The following is a 22,100-nucleotide window of genomic DNA, read 5'->3' on the forward strand; positions in this document are numbered from 1 at the left end:
GTTTGCTTTTAATAATGTCTGTCATCCTGGGATACCCTGGAGAGTGCCTGCAGGTTACAGAGGCTCGACACCTTATTGTCCTCACAGTATCTAATTATTCACATGCCCTATAACAACCCACCCCTATAACAAAAAGTAACAGTGGGAAAATGGTTTAATTTCTATGTGTCAGCCACCCAAACTGCATGATGGCTACAGCAGTCAGCTTCAAGTTGCTTCTGTATTTACAGACTGAAGGGGCAATAGACTTGCATGCCAATGTTATGAGTTGATGATGATCGCAGACGTCAAGTGCTAGAGACCTGAACCCCCAGTGCTGTAGTGTGAGGAGGAAAGTCCCTTATGAACTGAAAAATACCCTTATTATGGGAGTAGACCATCTATCTTAGAAGGTCCTGATGTAAGGATGTCTCAGTCATTTTCATGGGCTCTTGTCCTTGTGTCTTCCAACCAAGAGTGGACCCAAGATGAAGGCCCTCAACCTTGGATGTCACCATTTCTCGAAATATTTGAAAAGCATTTTCTCCTTCAAAAATCCCCCATTGCCAGAAATTCTGTTGAAGCATCACAGAACAAACCAAGCCACAATTCACATTCGTCAACAAACAAAAACTAAACAAAGCAAACCCAAACCAAGAGTTCACATAGTCCAGGCGAGCTAAGAACTTGCTGTGCAGCTGTAGATGATGGCCATGAGCCTCGGATCCTCCTGCCCCAATCTCCCCAGTGCTGGGATCAGGGATCCTTGCCACAATGCCTGCCTTTATTCAGTGTTAGAGATCCAACATGATGTTGTGTGCCTTAGTTAGGATACCCATTGCTGCAATGAATACTCCACGACCAAGCCAAGCTGGGAAAAGGGGGGTTTATTCAGCTTATACCTCCAGATCGTAGTTCATCACTGGAGGAAGTCAGGATAGGAACTCAAGCAGGACTGGAACATGGACTAATGGAGCTGATGCAAGGCCACAGAAGGATGCTGCTTACTGATTTGCTTCCCCTGGCTTGTTCAGCTCATTCTCTTATAGAACTCAGGACCACTAGTGCAGGGACGGCACCACTCACCATGGCCCTCCCAACTGATCACTAATTGAGTAAATGCCTTACAGCTGGATCTCATGGAGGCATTTCCTCAACTGAGGCTTTTTCCTGTCTGATGACTGTAGCTTGTATCAAGTTGACACAAAACCAGCCAGTATATTATGCAAGTACTCTATAACCTAAGCTACACCTGCAGCCCTGGAGCTCATATTCTTGATAAACACAAACACTGTACAAATATGAGCCTTCAGGAATCTGGATGGAGTCTCTTGACAGCCAGAGGAAGCAGTCAGTCCACTGATGCTGGTTGAGTCCCCAGGTCTTCCAGGCATGCACTATTTCATGCATGCAACTTTGTTATTCAGAAGTATAGAATTGGAACTCTGACCTTTATTCTTTAAGACGCCATCACAGTCTGAAGGATAAAGCTTTATACTGCAGTGTACCAGCACTACTGGCCGCATGGGAAGCTGAGGCTGAACATATATGGGTATGAAAGACTGGCTGATATCACTTATAGATTGTGTCAGCATCATAAGAAGAGTCCAAGGCTCGGTGTGCGTGATTCAGTCTGATTCACTCCCCAAGTCACCTTATTAAAGGTCTTTGGAGAGGTAGTTTGATCAATTTTTGTATGATCTCAAGTGTAGTTTTTCCCTTGAGGCATGGGAGTAAGGTCGTGCCTGCTCCAGACAAACTTTGGTAGGGAAGGCCCAGCTTCATGTAGCCTTCATCCATGAAAAATAACTTGAAATCCATTATTTTCTATAAAAGTGTCAGGCTTAAGGTTCAATTAAAATGATGCATGCCTGTTACTTGGCAGTTGGTAAAGATAAAACAGCCAAACAAGTAAGACAGTCAGGTAACAGGCACAATTTATACCCTCTTAACAGAAGCTGCTAAACACTTACCCTTGGCCTACATCTCTAGGAGCTTGGGACACAGATACTCCTGTCTTCCCTCTGATTACTGATAATGTTTACTGACCACAGCCTTGGTCAGCAGTGGTTAGAACACCACCAGATCTTTAGTTTCCAGGGAGAACAGAGCAAGCAGGACTGAATAATTTACTTCATTAATGGCTCATGTAAACACCTAAACAAGAATTGGGATTCACATTCAGGAAATGAGACTCTACCTAGGGTCACGTGCAGAGCGCAGAGGCATGGCACCTAGGAAGAAGACCCTCCCCCAGCCAATCTTTCAAAGAAAACTGCCAATGCAATTCCAGACTCTGGAGGCAACGAGGACATCCAAAGCTCCAGAGGATTGGGACCAATGAGTGGCTGTGGTATGTGGGAACCAAGCCGACAAAACTATCTCAGAAAACATCAGGTGACTGGGACTTCCCGATAAGCTTGAGGCCAGGGAGTTTCACAAGAGTTTGCTGAGTAAACACCCTATGCAGGAAGTGTTCCAACTACAAAAAGGGTGGGATCCTCCACCCTTCCCTTCTCTGTTCCAGAGATGTCTCCCCACCAAGGGCCTCCAATGAATTCAAAGGACAATAGGCAGCCACCAATGGATTCAAAAGGTAATAGGCCCCACCAATGAGAAATAACCAACTCATGCTGTAACCTAAAGCCTATACCCTGAAAAAGTATAAAGGGTGAGAGCCTTTGTTCTTCAGGGTCACTTCTGTCTCCATTACAGGGCCACCCCAGTGTACTGGATCATTAAACCTCTTGCTTGTTGCATCGATCTCCATCTCTGTGTCTCTGTGAGTGGGACCTCCCGGACATAGGGCTTGGGGGGCTTCTCGAGCCTTACGTGTCTATACACTTTTCCGGCTAGCGTCTGAAGCTGCTCAACGGTATGTCTCACCTACCTGCACCCATACCAAAGCCAGCAGACCTTGCTGTACTATCAGTAGGGTTTACCAGTTTCACACTTGGACCAGTTCAGATTTAAAAACTGATTGCAATATTAAAGATACGAGGAAGTAGAACTAAAGATGGTGAGCATGACACTCCTCCCAGGACCCTGAGATTGACAGAGAACGAAAAGGGAGTTGGCCTCAAACACCAGATAGCAGCAAACCCAGGCTGCTCAGAGGTAAGCGTCTTGCTTTTTCTGGACTTTCCCACCCAGGGAACACTTATCTGCAGGCAGGTGGAAGGGCAACTCTGCAGAACAACAGCAACAAATACACCTTAGAAGGTGACCAATGATGTGCAGCCATGCATTTTGTGTGCTGCCGATGTCATCCTTACCTGTGAGCAGGCTCCGAGCAAAGTTGGCACCAGAGACAAAGGCCCATGGGATACCCTCTGTGCAGCCCTCAGACTCCATAGCCTACGCAAGCAAGCCTCTTTTTCTCTCCTTTTTAACAGAGATGTCAGAGTTTTGGTTTTAGGGCAACTGTGCTAATTTAAAGAACTCTACATAAACTCTAAAAGGCCTCACATTAGCACTGTCTTTGAGAAACCAATCTGGCAAGGAGGCTGCATCCTTACAGCTTTATCACCACATGCACAGCTCTGTGGGCTTAAACTGCTCCACACAGTGTTGAGACGTGCAGAGATGGCAGTGTGTCTACATCCGAATGTTCTCCATGACTGCATTTATTTTCCTTGAGAAGGGCTAATGGGCCTATTCCTCTCTGCGAGAATGCTGGTTTCTGCCAGCAGCCATATATCAGAAGTGTGTGTACGGCCCCTATCTCCAAACACATGGCATGCAGCTCATAGGGAACTTCACTTGCATAATCTGGGCTAGTTCTTACGCACAGCTTTTAAAGCCTTGTTGTGAAGACTCCTGTTCTATTATGATCCTCTCTCTCTCTCTCTCTCTCTCTCTCTCTCTCTCTCTCTCTCTGTGTGTGTGTGTGTGTGTGTGTGTGTGTGTGTGTGTGTGTGCGCGCGCTAATACTATAGTTGTGATAGTCTCATAAGTACAAACATCCCAAGTAGACCTATCTGGCTAATGCAAGTATATTTCATGTTTCAAATATCTTGAAGACAGGGGCTATCATGTTTGATGTGTAGGAATTCCTCTTGTATATGGCATTTCTTTTTTCTTCTTTTTTTTAAAATGGTTTTTGCTTATGTATTCTGTGCATTTGTGCATGTGGGAGAGTACACATGCTGTGGACGTGTGTTATGGTGAGGAGACAATTTGCAGAAGTTTTCATCACACCTAAGGGTTCTGGGAATTGAGTTGAGGTCATCATACTTGGTGGCAGAGGCATTTGCATGTCAGGACAGCCCACCTTAAGTCCCTATAACACAGGCCATCTTACTAGTCTGTGCATATAATAACACTCATAAGAGTGTATGGATATCCAGTAACCACTGTGGTCTTCCCCAAGCACTTCAGGAACAGAGAGGCTTATTTAAATCCAGTCCTGGAATGTGTGCAAAACATTATAAAATTAGTCACCTATTTCTCTTTCTATTTATTTTTTGTTCATTTATGGCACTGGGAACAACAGCCCAGTGTTCAACTATGGGCTATTTTCACAGCCTTCTTGGGATTTTTAAATCTTTTATGTGGCTACTAACAGTCAGTAAACTGAACCCTGCAGTTCACATTGGCCTTGTGTCAATGTATATTGATGTGCTTCAGATCCTCATATGAATCCTAAGCAGGAGGCTCCTCTACTCTAGATGTTAACATTATGCAGAGAGAGAGAGACAGAGACAGAGACAGAGAGAGAGAGAGAGACAGAGACAGAGACAGAGACAGAGACAGACAGAGACAGACAGAGAGACAAAGAGACAGAGACAAAGAGACAGAGAGAACTCAGGGCTTATAACCTTGTCTTTGTAAATAAAACTGTTAGCAGATTCAGATTAAAACAATCTGAGGAGAGAAGATAATTTCATTTTAAGTTTTATATCAATAGAGTCTATATGTGTGAAGCTTTGTCTTTATAAAATCTGGACTGCTGTGGACACTCAGGACACAGGGGCTCCATGGACTGCATGTAGGCATCCTCAGCATGGCCCTGTAATGTCAGCCTCCCCCTGTAGTTTCTGGTCTTGGGTCCACCTGAAAATCAGTGTAAGTCTTCACACTGACAAAAGCCAAGCAGAGGGAGGAGGCCAGACACCATGTGCATATCTCACACAACAGCCACCGCTGTTGCCACACAAGTTGTGTGACACTGTTGCTTGTCCAGCCCAATGTCCACTCGTGGGTGTGGCTGGGACAATGCCATTGGGTGGTTAATGCCTCCTACCTACTGAGCCCAAGAAGACATAGCACCCTTCTAGAGCAACACAGGGCAGATTCTGCTCTGGCCTTGCCTCACAGGAGCCATCCTCCATGAACCATCTCTGGCTCTGCCACAGCAGGAACCAGACTGCCCTGTCTTCAACTCGCTAGGTCCTAACAGCCAAAGAACTTAACATCCTAAGAAATGTTCTTCTGGATATAAGTTGTCTCCCAAGGATCTCAGTTACGTGACATTTGTCCTTGGCCACGGTGGCTTGTGGAGTACCAGGCCATATGGCTGATATGGACACATTGATTTGTGGCTTCATAAGTTCTTGTCCCAAGATTGATCTAATTATCTTTAAATTGATTAGACTTCTTAACGGGAAGATGAAAGGAAACCACCATCATTCCAGCTCATGCAAGTGGTGAGTAGGAAAGGCAGAGTCTGTCAGCTGTCGTTAGGAGCAGAACAAACCAACCCTGCGCACGGTTCTGTGGCAGAGCTATGTGACCTTGGCAATGCTTAGGCTTTGCCCTGGAACTGATGGGGCTGGGAAGTAAGGGTTCTCTCAAAGAGCAAATGATTCTAAATCTGTTCATCTAAAAATCTCTGCAATATTCCTAAAGTGCAAGATATTGAAGCAACACAAACACCGCTGGAGACGGAAAGGCTTCTGAGTGGAACCCCCGCCCCCCGACACACACAGGTGTTTGCTGTGTCCTTCCCGATTCTCATTTGTTCAGATCACTTCCGGCAACCTTGCCCATGAAGTTCACAAACACTCACACAGCCTCTCTGCAAACTACCACCTTTATTCTCTTCACTGTTTTCCTCATTTGAAATATTAATTTTCTGTTCAAGCAAGGACATCGCTATCATATAAGCCAGAGATTTTTCTGTAGAGATAATTACTAAGTAAAACCTTAAAAAAAGTCTGGGACTGAGGAGATGGCTTAATTGGGTAAGTGCTCATCTTGCAAGCATGAAGACATGAGTTCCAGTCCAAGAATCGATGTTAAAAAAATAGTCAGGCAAGTAACGTGTTTATAATTCTAAGGCAAGGGAAGTTGAGACAAGAGGATCATGGGGCTTACTGGCCAGTCAGTCTAGCCTTCTTGGGAAGCTTCAAGTCAGTAAGAGTTCTGCCTTTAAGGAGATGCATGGTTCCTAAGGACTAACACCTGAATTATCTTCCAGCCTCTGCCTGCATGTGCAGCCATACCCACACGAATGTGCATGCTCACACACGCACACACACACACACAAAGACACAGAACATGCACACATGTACACACACAGACATGCATGCACCCATACAGAGACACAGACACATGCACACATATACACACAGACACACACATATACACAAACAATAAATTGAATAAAAAGGTGTTAATCTTACATCTATTCACTGCAATAGCCTTAATTCTTCAGACTTTAAATCAGGCAATCTAAACCCTAGCCCCATAGTGAAACTTTCCTAAGCATGCAATACTGGTGTTGTCTTGTTCTCACCGGTGCGGAATCATAGCAGCACCACCCAGAGCTAAGCTGGCCAAGTTTCAACAGCCTTCCCTGATACTCAGTCCAGCACACCTAAGCTGCCAGTACCTCAGCACAGGCCTCCAGCTACACCTGTAGCTGTCAAAGGCCACAGACTTACTACTCCACCTTGTGATACTCTCAGCTCTAAGCCCAGCAGTGCAAGGAAAGCCAGCTCCTGTGGCCAGAGCAGAACTCACTCTACATTGGAGAACCTTCGCTCCCTATCAGCTTCCTCCCTAGAAGTTACAGTGTCCTCCTCTCTCCTACACAGCACGCAAGCCACCCTGTACCACACAGCTGGAGTTGAAACCAGACTCTATTGGCTAACTCTTTCATTTATTTGCATTCTTTTCCTGCTGGAATCTGTCAGTCTCAACCTGTGTTCCCTCTGGAATCCACCTCCCCTCATTAGAAAGTTCAGCGATGGATGGGCTTTAGAGACACAAGTCCTTAACCTTGCAAAGGACTCGAGTTCAATTTCCAGCACTGATTGTGGCACATGACTTCCTGTAACTCCAGTCCCAGGGGATCCAATGCCCTCTTCTGACCTCAGTGAGCACCAGGTATGCAGAAATTAATGCATCTTTAAAAATAAGAAAAAAGTTCAACAACGGCTAGTGAGACGGCTCAGTGGATAAATGTGTCTGTCACCAAGCCTGACAGTCTGAGTTCACATAGTAGAAGGAAAATACAAACTTCCACAAATTGCCTTTTGACATCTGCATCTGTATTATGGCACGCACAGACGACCTGCACACATATTAAACATAAGGAGTTATAGACATTTTTGCAAGACCAATAGCCTTCTTCTATCCAGACTCAACAGAGGGCCACTGGGCAAATGTCCCACAATTCATTTCCTGACCCATGATCTATGTTCTTTCTTGCCCACTGGTACTTCTTACCCATAAGAATTAGAAAATCAAACCCAAAATGCATGTCTGCTTTTCTCTGAATAAATGGAGTGTCCTTGCGGATCCTGACTGCCAGGAAATCACTTTGTTTGTTACATGGAGAAGACTTGGAATGTGGACTTCAGACTGTCAACGGAGGTCTTTGGTGACAGTGTCCGTTGCTCAGCTCTTTTTAGCTTTAGATAATTTTCGTTTATTCACGATTGTCGAATGAGAAGGCATCGGCTCTTTTGTGGACAGGAGACACAGCAAGACAGGATGATGCCTGAATGGTGTCCCAGGTGACATACCTCTGAAATAGAGGAATGGTTTGTGTACAATAGGTATGGGCAGAATTCTGCAACTGGAAGGGCAACCTGGATGTGCCGAGCATCAGGAAAGCCACCTCAGTGGAGGTAGCCATCTGGGGAGGAAGCAGGCTTTCTTTAAGCTCTGAGTTGATTAAGTTGTTGGGGTGCTTCATTGATTGAGAACAAAACCAGGGCACTGTACTATGGGTCATTCACTACAAAGCATAGGGAGGAAGGTGCCTCATGTCCAACAGACTCAGTCAGTACACAGGTCAGCCAGGCAGGCTTTAAGGATCTGGGCTTGGGATGGAGATTCCATAAGTAACTTGAGAGTTCTGGGCCTTTCAGAGGCTCATACTGTGTGCCAGAGAAAGTACAGAGGCACTGTGATGAAATCTCAGACTCCTTAATGCACCCAGTCCCAAGTCAAGCTCTCTCTGCTGCAGGAGAGCACAGAGGGTGAGCACCCCAGACTCATGTCAGTGTTTCTTCCTGAACAATCTAGGCTATCACGTCAGTCCTTTCAACCAGAATAGCTTGTCCTGTCTCCTGGGTAAGACTGGGGCTAGGGACATAAATCCACAGGGTCCTAGTTTTGCCTTTTGATCAGACAGTGGAAACTATAAATAAAGCCCATATCTTCTGATGAGGGCTCACCCACCCCTCAAGTAGGAATTAAGGATTTCTGCATGACTCTTTATTTCCTCTTAGCTGCTCATTCCTAACTGCTTCATCCAACATGGCAGCATACCCATTATCCTCCACTTTAGAGGTTTCCTATGCATTTACTCTTGAGCATTCTTCTAGACTACACTGCTGCCCTTTCTAAGCTTTGTGCTACCACTGGACTTAGCACAGCACCCAGAGGTGATGGCTGCTTAGTTCCTATCTGTGCACAGTACAGTCAATAGACGTATCATAGCACTCAGAGTTAAAGACTGCTTGTGACTACCTATGCACCTTTTGGTCACTGGACCTAGCACAGCACCCAGAGGTGATGCCTGTGTACAGTGCAGTCTTTCGATGTTTCTTCTGACGAACCTTCAGGTTGTTCTCTCATGGTGCTAGACAACAGGAAGTCGTCGGATGTGTGTAACCCACAATCTCTGTGTAGAAAGGAAAGGGCAGCAAGGTTTTAGTTATATCCACATTAGGTTGATGGCTCTCATGAGATTCTCAAAAGAAACCTGCAGCCCAGTCACTAAAGACCCACACAGGTGTGGTTCAGTTTAAACTTGGAAATAGCTAAAACATCCAGCCATCTCAGTCCTTACACCCCTCCTGATCTGTACAGGTGGTAACCTGGAACCCCCCACCCCCACACACCCATAATCCCACATTTGTGATCTAACTACCATTCATGAAGCTGTTCACAAGTGAAATGAGATGGAGAATTACCTGCTGCACACTCCCAAAGCATGCACGATCTCTTAGTGCTTGGTTACTTTTAAAGGCTGGGAGAAACTCCATCATTCTCTCTCTCCATCTTCTTTGTTTCAAAAGCATCTTATTATATAATTACTTGACTATGAAAATCTGTTACAAACCCCAATTCTCCATAGAACTAGGGAGAAGAAGGAGGAGAAACCATGTGTCTTCCCCGGAGCCGAGGAGACCATGAGCCATAGCAGTGCTCAGCTACCCAGCATTGAGCACATATACCATACCATAAAGGTGCTTTATTTGTGCCTCCTGGCAGAAATGAACCCAGGGCTTCACACATTCTAAATAAGTACTCTCCCACAAGCTACATGCCAGACGAAACAGGGCTGTCCTCATCCACCCATATCTCTGGATGCCATTGTCTGTTTTGCAGTTCCCAGGTAACGTCAATTTTTATGCTAATCACTGAACTTATTACTTTTAAAACTATTTCTCACTAAGAACTGTTTGACCTAAAACAAAATCAAATGTGGGTGTTTTCTAAGTCTGCCTTTCACCAACTACAGGATGCATCCAGCCCTTCTGAGCTTCACCTTCTCCGGCGCTGCACCTGCTCTGAGCTCTGCAGAGGTATCCGGGAGACACCAGGGAAGGGCTGTCACTTCCTGTACCAGTCTTGGCTGATTTCCTTTGGGGAAAGGTTTCTGCTATGAAATCAAAAGTCCAAATGTCACCATGCCCGAGAATGATTCAAAATCAAACAATCCACAATTTTATAGAACAATCTACCTCAAAAATGGGCATGAGATCCTGTCAAATGCTGGGATGAGAAGACGCACTCATACAATGGCCATGTCAGCGTGCATAGTCAGTGCTCATTAGGTAAGTAGACCTGAAGCACGCCTGGCCAATGCTGAACCAAACCTGTGCCTTTTCCCATCACAACAGTGTGCCAAGAATGACCATTTCCTGAATGTGGAATCAGGCTGGACTCACCTAGTCCCCTCACACACAGGTGGGAGAGCTGGGTTAGCATTTGGGGTGTCCAGCCCGCAGCTGTTCTGCCAGTTCTCACCAGAGGTTGCTGGCACTGCAAAGCCAAGCACTCTCTCCCCAACCCCTTGTCAAAAGGAGCTGAAATGATGACAGAAGGAGGAGCTTCTGAGACACCAACACTTGGTGATTTTTAATGGTAAAACGCTGTCTCATCCTTCATCATCCACTTAAGCCTCAGACCAGACTGCAGTGTGATTTGGTTGGCAAAACCAGACCCAGAAATTCTACCGTGAGTTTTGCTAAGCATCTCTCTTGGGGTATTTAAAGGCACATGCAGACACGCACACACACACGCACACGCACATGTGCACCACAATGTGTGTTAAGATACCTTGCTCCCTCTAGGTAAACTGGCATTTGGTTCTTAAATCATGGCCCCATTTAGCTTAGTGAAAATCAGAAACTTAGACAGGCATAGTGGCTTGGGAATCTGAGGCAGAAGGATTGGCATAAATTTAAGACAGCCCAAGATACATAGTGAGACCATGACTAAGGATCAGGGGGAAAAAAGATAAAACCAAAAGCATCTAGTTCCTGTGTCCATTTCTGACCACTGGAGACACAGCCGGGTGAGACAGTCACAAGCCTATACCTTCTTTTGGTCTATGCCTGGTTTCCCACTCAAGAGAAACCTGGACTCCTGCTCTGTCAGGTAGGACCGTCCATGCAGACGCTTTTCTCCCCTGCTTTTAGAATCACATCTGCCTTCTGCTGACTGCTTGCTTGCATTGTACATGCCATGTGCCAGGTGACGACCCTACCCCCAGGTCACCAGTCCCATGCTCCTACCTGCTCATAACCACACCCTGGGCATCTCAGCTGGGAGTCCTGCCCTCCTGGCCTGGTGTCTTTCCCATTCAGCTCTTCACTCTCTGCCCTTGGTTCCTTTCTGCCTGGGGTACCCATTTATCCAAATACAACTCCCCCTCTTATCCAGCATCTGCCTAACAAGTGGACAGAGCTCTGGGCAGGCCACCTCTTTTGAATCAGCAAAAGTAATTTTCTTTATAATTTTAAGACCATGATTTAAAGCCTGAGTAGTTTAGATTTCTAAAAGAGAATAAAAGTGTTGGTGGTGGGGCTCAAAACAGGGTTGGGTGGTTCCACCAAGCCCTCTGGAAAAGAGGCCACCAAAGTAACATGAAAGGTTCCAGAGCCCTTGAACTTTTGGATCTCTGTTTGAGAATAGCCCTGCCTACCCATGGTTTTCATTCTTTAATCAGTTGTAGATTTATACCCACCTACATTTTGTTTCCCACCTCCGCACGCACAGGCACACACACAGAATGTTCCAGAAGCCCCTGTTCTAGAGGAAACAGCCCAGCCCCTTGGGATGGTGCTCAGCCTTGTGAGGTCTCAGATGGAGGATGGCAGCTTTGCTTAAGTTCTGGCAGAGAAAGTTAAATCTCCTTAAAAATTGATCAGAGACTAGTAAGGGAATAAGATATAAGTTGTCACTGGGAATTAGCAGATGTTACTGCATGGGTGAAGTGCTTGGTATTACCACTGGTGGACTAAGAGTGGGCCCCATGGCATTCCTGCTGTTGCCTCTGCCGAGAGGTTTTCTTGTGGGGAGTAGAGTGACTGCCTTGCAGCTCAGTTCCCACAGCAGCTCCAGAAGCTGCCATGTGATACTTGCTTGCACCAGAGAGGCCAGCTCTACAGGGTTCTGAGTCATGGGTACTCAGGCATGCACAGCCTGCCTATGACTTATAGAGCTTTAGGTCTTATAGACTTACAGGTCTCTTTGCTGAGACCTAGACTGACTCTTCCACTAAAGATCATGACCAAATACCTTATCTTTTAATTCCAGCTGCTAGGCCCAAGTTTTCTACTTAAAATCAGAAGCTTTAGCTATTCCTTGTCTCATACCTGATGTTATCATTAAAAGTCCCGCAGAGGAACGCTTGCACTACCTTATACATTCTCTTTCTCTCTTGTGTAAACTCTTGGCTTTTCTTTCTATTTTGTGTTTTCATACAGAAGAACTGGGGGAATGAGCACACATGGTAGTTAGCACAAGTCATGTCTGAGCAAATGACACTCTAGCTACGGTGGGGACGTAGTGGTGGTGGGGACCTTGAAAACAGAAGGAATACAGCTTCCTGCATCTGGCCCCCTTCTCCTGTCTGTTGAGACCTCTCAGACTCCTTCCTGCGTGTCCCCATTTTAGGGACCCAGAGTCAGCAAGGGCTGCAAGATATCAGCCACAAGCAGAACTACAGCCAAACTGAGCTCAGCTGCCCCACAGTCATCTGGCACTCTGCTCACAATCACAGGGAACCAGACCAAAAACTAAAGTGAAGCTGCCCTGCTCCAGCAAACCATGGCTCTTACACACACACACACACACACACACACACACACACCACACACACACAGCTTCCACTCAGTGTCGCAGGGTCTCACAGTGAGAATGGAAAGGAGGCATGTAGGTCATTGCTGCTCCCTGCAAACAGCATATGAACTCTGTATCAGCAATTCCTTCCTCCTCATCAATGAGGTAGGAAGACAGGAGTCTTTGTCTACTCGACCTGCTCTCGAAGGGAGGGTGCTTATGACAGGAATTCATCACGTCTGAGTGTTCCCACATACCACTTGTGCTAGACCTGTGGAAGAACATGAAAAGCTCTCTTCGACTCTCAGGGTCCCCAGGTTCTCTATGTATTTGCTGGTCTTAGCTAAGTTACCTCACAAACAACAGTGTTGGAATGCTGGGTGTTTTTGACTTTGCAGAATACTAGTAAAATAGAGTAAAACATGTTTACTATACCAGAGCATTTCCCAGAAAGTATGTACATTCCTGTCAACTTGATGAGCTCTGGAATTACCTAGGAGATACACTCCTGGAGAATGGATAATCTTGAGTAGGTTCCTTGAGGTGGGAAGACCTACCTGCTGTGGGTGGTGCCATTCTACAGCCAGGGACGCTGGGTTGGATCCAAAGGAAGAGTGGGCTGAGTACAGCATTTATCTCTTTCTTTTTGATTGTGGATGTGATGTGGCCCACTGCTGCCTCGACTCCCCACCATGGTAAACTGAACCCTAGAACTCTGACCCAGAATAAACTCTGTCTTCCTCAAGCTGATTTTGTCAGACTATTTTAATCACAGTGACAGGAAAAGTTAGACAGCGTATTTTCTTTGTTTGAACTCAGTCTAGAACAGCAGTCTGTCTGGAGACGAAAAGTCTCCTGCCATCCTCCTATTATCTGGGCCTCCATTTATTGTACCAGGTGACCCTTCTGAGTAGACTCGTTTGACACACTGTGTGATGTGGACCTAGAAAATTTAGAACTATCCCAAACCTAGTCGACTGGTCTGGGAGCCAGCTGCCTGCTTCATTGCCATGCACTGATGAAATACTATCTTCCTGTGAGGACAGCACATGGTAGCAACTCTCTTTCCTCCTCACTGCACTCCTAGGCTGCTCGGTGTCTTTTGCAACAGAGTTCCAGTAAGGTAACTGTATCTGTGACAGCCATGTCCTCCTCTGAAAGCCTCACAACTGTAGCTTCTCACTCTGGCACCTTGCAGGCTCCACAAGGGTTAGTCAGCTCTTCCCAGCGTCTTATCCACAGAGCCACAGATGACTTGAATCTACTCAGGGTGGAATTTACTTTCTGTGACTTTGGTCACGGCAGTCATTGACACCAAAGCACTTTTTTTTGCATTCTGAATGCCTCCCTCTCCTATCACGACCCTGCAGTGTATCAGACTGTCTCTTCTTAATACTGTATTTCGTTTTTCTTGGTTTGCTTCAACCATTCCTTGCACTCTTATACCACACAAAATGCAGGGATCTCAAACTGCCTTTCCCTGCAACATGATTACCCCCCTCAAAAAAAAAACCTGAACTATTACCATGGTAAGACCCAGATTCTCTTACCATAGACTCTTGGTACTCCAAGAAATACCAAGACTGTGTTCTAAGCAGGCAGGAAAGTCATGCATACATCCTGCAGGTGATCACTAAATTTGTTTACAACTTAAGCCCAATGCCTTTTAACAGTTGTTCCAGCTATTGCACTAGATCTAGGATTCTCTCATGAAATGCAAGACTGTTCTCTGTTGAGGCATTATCTAAAATGTTCAAGCAAATGATTTAGCCTACCAGTCAATGCTAGGTTCTGAGGCCCACATGTTATAGGTTAATGGACACTCCAGGGCTGTTTGGGACTGATAGTGGTCACAAAATAGAAGCAACAGGAAGTAATGGCCACATCCCATGACCGTTAACAACAGACCTCAATCACCTACATAAGACTCAACATATAGCCCTCAATCCAAGCTGGCAAACAGCATAACTATTTCCACAGAGGAGGCTTTGGGACAGTCTTTTCATGGAACACATAAATCACACACTGAGAGATGCCTGTCACCAGAGGGATACGAACCTTTGAGATCTTCACAGCTGTGAGTTTGTTACACATGGGGGTTACATGTTCATGTGCATGTATATCGAGCATGTCTATTTATGAATATATATTTGTGTATATAAATACAGTCATGCATACATCCATACATCAATATATCACTAAAATATTATCCCCGCTCAATAGCTGTGCAAATGTTTTATGGTTCATTGGAAAAATCCAGAATGAATCCTTCTGTCTTCTCTTATTGAATAGCATTACTGATTACTGCTTTCCAATTTTAAATCATTTCAAATGAGGATAGCATATGCTAAAATAAATCTGTTTCTTTAAAAATTTAAGTGGAAATATCACTTTAATTTGGTACTCTGAGGCAGGATTTAGCCTTCCCTCAAGAACTCACTAAATTTGAATCCAAGTTACCCTCATCCTTTCTGTCTCCCCCTTTTGGCCTCAGTGTGAGAAGAGATGAGAGGAAGCCAAGGTGAATTCAAGTTTTATCAACCATTTCAGTCCCATCTGAGTTGTCTTTAAAGCACTTGACTAAATCACCCCACTCACATTAACAAATATGCTATTTCCAAAAATCTGTGGGTAGATTGTACTGTGTTTAAAGACAGGCTTAAGGCTGGGGAAGAAGGCTTGGATGGTGAAGCACTTGCTATACAAACCTGATGACCTAAATTTGGATGCTAGACTCACGTTAAAATTAAATGCAGTCATGCAAGCACCTGTGATTAGAGCTCACCCTGCAGAGAGGGGCGCAGGAAGCAGATGCCTGCGAGCTCACGGTCATCTATCCTAGCACATATATCCATCAGTGAACAAGAGACCCTGATCCTCTGACTTCAACATATATGAGAGCATGTGCACACCCCTTCACAGACCATGTGTATACCACCTCCACAACCCATGAATGTATGCCCCCAGAATACATACCACAGCGTATTACACCTGGAAAAGACAGACAGACAGAAGGACAGACACACACAGATACAGACACACACACACACACACACACACACACACACACACACACACCAGCATTTCCAAGGAGAAAGGGCAACTGTGTTTTGAAAGGCCGTTCTCTCTTTTGATTCCAGCTCATCTTCACCATATCCTTTAAAACCTAAAACTCCAAACAACTCCTTAGACATACTCATCTATTTCACAGTGGGTTTTTAGAGAACTGGGAGAACCATGCTAACACTTGGGAAAAGATGGAAATAACTGATTTTATACATTTCACCATATTTAAATTAACTTGTGTCAATTTTCAGCACAGAGAAGATCCCCCCCCCACGCATTCACATTGCTGATTCCCAAATTTCGGGGCAGGTAGAAGAGGGAACCCATCCTTGGCTTATTGAGAAGAAATAGATTCTCCATTGTGGCAGCCCACATACTTTCTGACGAGCTGGAAGCTGGTCCTCTTTAGGTGTTAGGGTGTGAGGTAACCAATCCCCAGACTCTGATGACTCCAGGAAAGCTGGGGGTTTGTAAGCACCGCCACATAAGCCTCACAGAAAACCAGCAGCTAAAGTAGAACCAGGACACATTCTCTCTCAGGACAACTGAGGCAGATTTCTCCCACAGCTCCCTGATTCCCCACGAGCTTGTTCTACCAGCAAGAAGAAACAGAAGATCATCAGCCGAGCTCTGTAGTTCATCACCCTGAACTGTATGGATTTGCTGGGTTTTGTTTGTTTTGTTTGTGGGGAAGTTTTGAGAAAGTGTTTTACATTGTAGTCCAGGCAAGTCTGGAATTGTGGTGTCCCCCTGCCTCAGTTTCCCAAATGCTATGACCACAGGTGTGAGCCACCATAATATTCTGCTACATGGAACTTAAAGAGAATTGCATATAGTGAAGACTGAGATACATTTTATATTATTTACCCCCTCTCTGTGTATTGGGGCCAGTTAAGATTATTGTTCACACACTTTAAGAGTGCACCTATCGGGCTGGAGAGACAGCTCAGCAATTAAGAGCACTGACTGCTCTTCCAGAGGTCCTGAGTTCAAATCCCAGCAACCACATGGTGGCTCACAACCATCTGTAATGGGATTCGATGCCCTCTTCTGGTGTGTCTGAAGACAGCTACAGTGTACTCACATACATAAAATAAATAAATAAATCTTTAAAAAAAAGAAATACCTAAGAATGCACCTATCAGCATGCTGCATGTGAGCTTGTGTGTGCAGTCATCCCTAATTTTAAGTGTGAGACTTTGGTGTCCACCAGTTTTGCCTTCCTCTCATGGCACCCAGAACACTCTGTGGACTTCATGGTCTCCACTCTTAGGACATCCTTACAGTCACAAACAGCCACCAAAAAAGAAGGGAAGGACCTACTGATTGCAACTCAAGGAAACGTGGCCTCCAGAGGCAAGGCTGCCTTTGTACCCAAGCTGAGACCAATAACCACAAAGTCACCTGATTCAAGAATGGGCGACTAAAGGTCCAAAAATCACACCAAAAGCTTATGCACCATGCATAACACACACCCTACCCAACCACTGGCATTCCTATGCATGCAAAGATCTGGTAAAATGAGGGAAATCACACAGACTCAAGGAAAGTTCCTTTGCATAAGTAGGCTGCACCCTGGGCACGTGACCCCTGCTTAGAATTGGGAACGATAGTAAGCATTCTCAGACTTATGACCTCTGCCCAGAAAAGCCCAAAGAGCTTTGATGCCATACCTAGTGTGAGAAGACAGCATAATGAGAGGAGACTTGGTTATGAGATGCTAATCTGAGGTAGAAATACATTTTTTATGGAGCAGACATTGCATAGGATATTTGCTTTGCCTGTTGTGGACTTGTTCAGCTCAGCTTAACATTAACCCTTGCCCAAATGCTCACACTGATAAGACTTTTTAGATTTCTAGTTCTGCAGAATCTTCTCCAGGGAGTAATAAAAATGTACGTGAGATCTCTACATGATGAGATAAGATGATCCCATTAAAAAACAACAAACAAACCAATAAAAACATAGTAAATCTCCCTGAGTTTGAGGGAGATGACCCCAAAGAGATCTCAATAAACATAGATTCAAAGTTGTCTCCAAATAGTTTGCAACACAGTGTCCCCAAATACTCTCAAGGAGTTCTAGAAGGGCTTCCTTTCTTTGCCTTAATGTTGGCAAAAGTGACCTAAGGACAGCCTACACCCAAAAGGGAAAGCACATATGCTGTGAATTAACTGAGCCAGCACCAGCTGCTGTGCCAACCTGGTAGAGCCTCCCAGGGTCTGCTTCAGAGACCTCTTGAGGTGAACGAAGCACCAAGGGACAGACAACCTTCAGACCCTCCAGTAAGAGAGCTATATAGCATCCACCAGACTCAAGTATCCATTTCCCAAGCATGTCATAAGAGAGGCCTCTTGGGGCAGGGAAAACTCCTCTTCCTGTAGGACTCCAAGCTGGTCTAAGTGTCCTCGTTGCCCCGTGAGATCTGTCACTCTCAGTGAGGCTCACCTGCCTTCTGACACATCCTCATTATTCTGGGTAGTGTGCTCTCTCTGCCCTCAGGAACACAGCCTGTCCCTGCCTCCACAGACACTCTGGGGAAGAGGGCAGGGAAGGAATATCCTTACTGGGCATGCTTGCTTCTTAGAGCCACGGCGAAGTCCCTTTGTAGGGTCTCAGTCAGCCTGGTCTATGCATGTTTGCGATGTCCTTTTTCCCCAATTACAAAGTAGTTGGGAATATTAACAACTAACACGGGTTAAATGAGGCAGCCCCAAAGAGAGGGGCCTTTGTCCAGAGCTGCTTGGGAAAGTCCACCTTGCATCTCAGCTATTGATAAAGCCAGTGTAGCCCTTAAAATAGAGGGGGTGGGGCAGGGTGGCCTAACCCAACACACCAGCCTGGGAGTTAGAGCCACAAACAGACACTCAATAGACCAGATCTCTCTCTCTCTCTCTCTCTCTCTCTCTCTCTCTCTCTCTCTCTCTCTCTCTCTCTCTCACACACACACACACACACACACACACCAGCAGCCTTACCTGATCCTGCTGCTGTACAGATTTTCCTGAGGCGCTGGGCTCCTTGGCGGTGGTCATGGTCTGTCCGGGCACTCGCCACCCCAGACACAGGAGGGGTCTGACTGTGACTTTGGAGGCACCGGGATCGGAATGGTAGGGTGAGGAGGAGAGCGATTTTAGTCCATACTTCCAAAATGACCAGGTTTTTGGGGGGCGGTGGGGGGAGGGAGCTGGGGAGAGCAGCCTAGTTTGCTCTTTAAATGCAAAGAGCAGAGACGGGCTCGGCAGAAGAAGACGCTGCTGCTCAGTGGGGCTTCTCCAATTAGCCACAGCCTCTGCAATCGCCACAGAAACAATAACTGCTTAGCAACCGGCAACTGGCGGCTGGGTGCAGGCAGGGGCCGAGTGATGCGTGCTGCTTCCCCACCGCCTCCTGGCCGCGGCCGCGCAAAGGCGCATGCTCCGGCTGTGCTCAGCCTGGCTGGGGCTGGGGCGGGGGCCGCGGAGGGGCTGAAGCGGGTGGACGCTACTCCCGCGCCCAAGCACCAGCAGCCTTGTCACTGTACCCATCATGAAATCATCATGAATCCAGGTCACCGGGCGCCCCCATGGCTGAGCTAGTTGCCTGCAGCAGTACTAGTCCTAAGACTCCTACCTGGGCAGGGGTATCAAGAAGGATGCACACTCTTTTTCACTATCCCTGGCTACAAAATGCAGGTGGTTAGGGGTGATTAAAGGGACAGGCTTCCCTTCCGTTTGCCTTGGTCTTTCTTTACAAGTCAGAAAACTTTGGTTTCGCCTTTAGAGTGGATGAATCTGTATCAACCAAAAATCAACCGGAGTCAGGAAGAGCTCAACCTCTGTGGTGCCCTTAGAGGTCACAGGCTCCCTGCTGCATCTGACCCCCAAGAGAAAGCCAAGCAGCATACAGCTCCCCAGGAATGTCTGAGGCCTGGACCTCCATGTTGGACCCAGTAGGAGCTCCTACCAACTTGAACCCTTGCTTCCTGCTTCCACCAGACACAACTGGGTGAATGTTGCACTGGAAACTCTTAGAAAAGTAGGGTTAACCAAGGGGTTTCAGGTGGGGATGGATCCTGACCCAGCAGCGAAGCTTCAGGTTAGGCAATGCCAGAGGCCTTCCCCTCATGGCTCTACTCTGTGCCCTCCCTCTGTGAGCATCTCTCTAGCCCCTCTGTTTCTCTTTCTCATCTCACAGCCCCTGGCTACAGGTAGCCACTTGCTGGAAAGAGTCTGGCTACCTGATGATGTCACTAATGGCCACTAATTATGTTAGGAATTGTGTCCTGGGGCCTGGGTGGCATTGATCTGATTTTGTAGTTAAGATTCCATTTAGCAGGAGTTTGGGAGACACTGTCCTGGAATCCAGCCCCTTCTGGAAGTCCAGAGCCTAGTCATTTTATAAGAACAACAATTGATCATTGACAGGCAAATTCAAATTCTGGCAGAAGCCTGCCTGCTCTTCCACAGCCTAGACTCTGCTGCTCTGAGTGTTTGATTAGTTCTGATTCCAAAACGTTTTCACATGGTACCCAATGGCTTACTTACACTGCATCCCTGGTTCTGGAAGCCATCATGGCACTCTTAACCCGAGGGCTCAGTAGCAAAGCAGATGAAGCCTCTGGAAAGAGGACCATGCAGTAAACCATCTTGGCCTCTAGACCATCTCAACCTCTAGGACCTTAGTCAATCAACAAAATCAGCAGCCCCTGCCTCAAACTGCAGTCTCAATGTAGCCTGTCAACTACAGTCTCCTCTTTAACCTAAACTGACTGGAGCAGGCTAAATCCTGAGTCACCGTCTGTACTGACTCGGGAAGGATCCATTGCTCCCTCTGAGGCTGTGAGTTGCTATCCTCAGACAAGAACAACAGCAGAGCTGAGAGTTAGCCACTGTTCTCAGGGACCACAGTCCAATGGGAAGCGGTCCCCAGGGATGCTGATTTATGCACCATGGGCGTATAGAAAACTCCTTCAGGATCTTCCCATTTTACTTCTCAGTAAAGAGCTCAAACAGTCTGATGCATCTAAATTGAAGATTTGCTGACATTTGAAAGATGACAGAAAACAATTCAAAGGGACTTCCTGCTGCTGGCCAGGCCATGCCCCCAGGCTCCCCAACCCCCTCAAGCCATCAGCTTGGTTCTTAGGAGTCATTTTGTGGAAAAGCATGGGAGTGAGTATTGGTGGTGGCAGGTTGATCTACTCAGAATCCATGGGATTCTCTCTGCTGCTGGGTCCCCAGATGCTAGCTTCTTTGTACACTTGACCTTGACTGTCTTATGGGTGACAGAGCAGGGATCCCTGCCTTACGAGACACTGCAGGCAAAGCTATGCAAATCCAGGATAAATCTTACATCCCTGGGAGGTCTCTAAAGTGTCCTCAGAGCAGCCCACAGTGGTTGACTGGTGGAGAGGGCGGAGGGGCTTACTAATGAACAGACAGACTGACTCATTTTTGCAAGATGAATACATTCTAATATCTGCAGTATCGCACCGAGCCTGGAGTCCACAGTACCATGCCACACAGTTAAAAGCCCTATTAGTGGGGTATATCCCATGGGTGTTCTTGCTACAGCAAGATGAAATGGGGGTGTCTGTTGCCGATATTTTTCAATTAATCACAATCCCTTTGTAGGAGAAATAATGCACCTAAGTTCATCTTCTGGAGTCCAGGTCTTTGCAGATTACTATGTAGGCAGAGAACTTTTGGCCAGGTCAAAACTAAGTCACCTCCTCTGTAATTACAGGTACTTTTTCTAAGTCTGCCTTCAGAAATGTTAACAGCTAGCAAAAGAACGTGTGTGCCCTACAACGCAGGAAGGCTGTGCACACCAAAGATGAAAACTTCTCCTGTCCTTGGCATTCATACCTGCTTCTTTGACCTCTTCTCCCCCCACACGCATACTTGCTGCACCTTTTAAAGGCATCTCCCAAGTGCCTGGACAGGAGGTAAGCTCCAAGTTCTCCATATGTGAGTTAGCCCCTTGACCAAGACTGCTCCAGCCTGCCAGGCAGCAGGCTCAAAGTTCCTTCCTGACTGCTGTCAGGGAGAGCCAAGGTAAAGGATCTTCCAAGGCCTTCCCAAGGCCCTTCCTGGAGCACCTTGGAGAGCGTATAATGATCTCAGTCCTTCTGGGTGAGGGCTTGTGTCTGTCTGTGAGGAGGCCCCCTTCTATTCTGTACGGAATAGTTTTCTATATCTGGCCAGTGAACAGATATAGAAAAGATTGCCCAGTGCTCTCTCTGCTGACTCAGCATGGTGCTCACCAACTTGTATGTGCAAAGCCAGAGACCTCTTATTTCCCATCCCAGTTCCACTAGGAGC

The 22,100-nt window shown here is 46.3% G+C and overlaps 1 protein-coding gene across 7 annotated transcripts in view; it reads right to left on the minus strand.

The window, feature by feature from the left end:
* Positions 1–22,100, minus strand: part of Dpp6 (dipeptidyl peptidase like 6) — a 919,475-nt gene that overhangs the window by 434,807 nt on the left and 462,568 nt on the right. The window contains exon 1 of one of the 7 annotated variants that reach the window (XM_006235880.5): positions 18,774–19,711. The exons of 5 other annotated variants lie outside the window; for them this stretch is intronic. In XM_006235880.5, the coding sequence (XP_006235942.1) occupies positions 18,774–18,830 (57 nt within the window). In that variant the 5' untranslated portion in view covers positions 18,831–19,711. Of the gene's footprint in view, positions 1–18,773; positions 19,756–22,100 lie in introns of those variants that run through there. One more of the 7 variants, XM_063285682.1, reaches the window with a different exon arrangement.

This window comes from Rattus norvegicus, chromosome 4 (assembly GCF_036323735.1).
Source record: "Rattus norvegicus strain BN/NHsdMcwi chromosome 4, GRCr8, whole genome shotgun sequence".
Classification (NCBI taxonomy): Eukaryota; Metazoa; Chordata; class Mammalia; order Rodentia; family Muridae; genus Rattus; species Rattus norvegicus.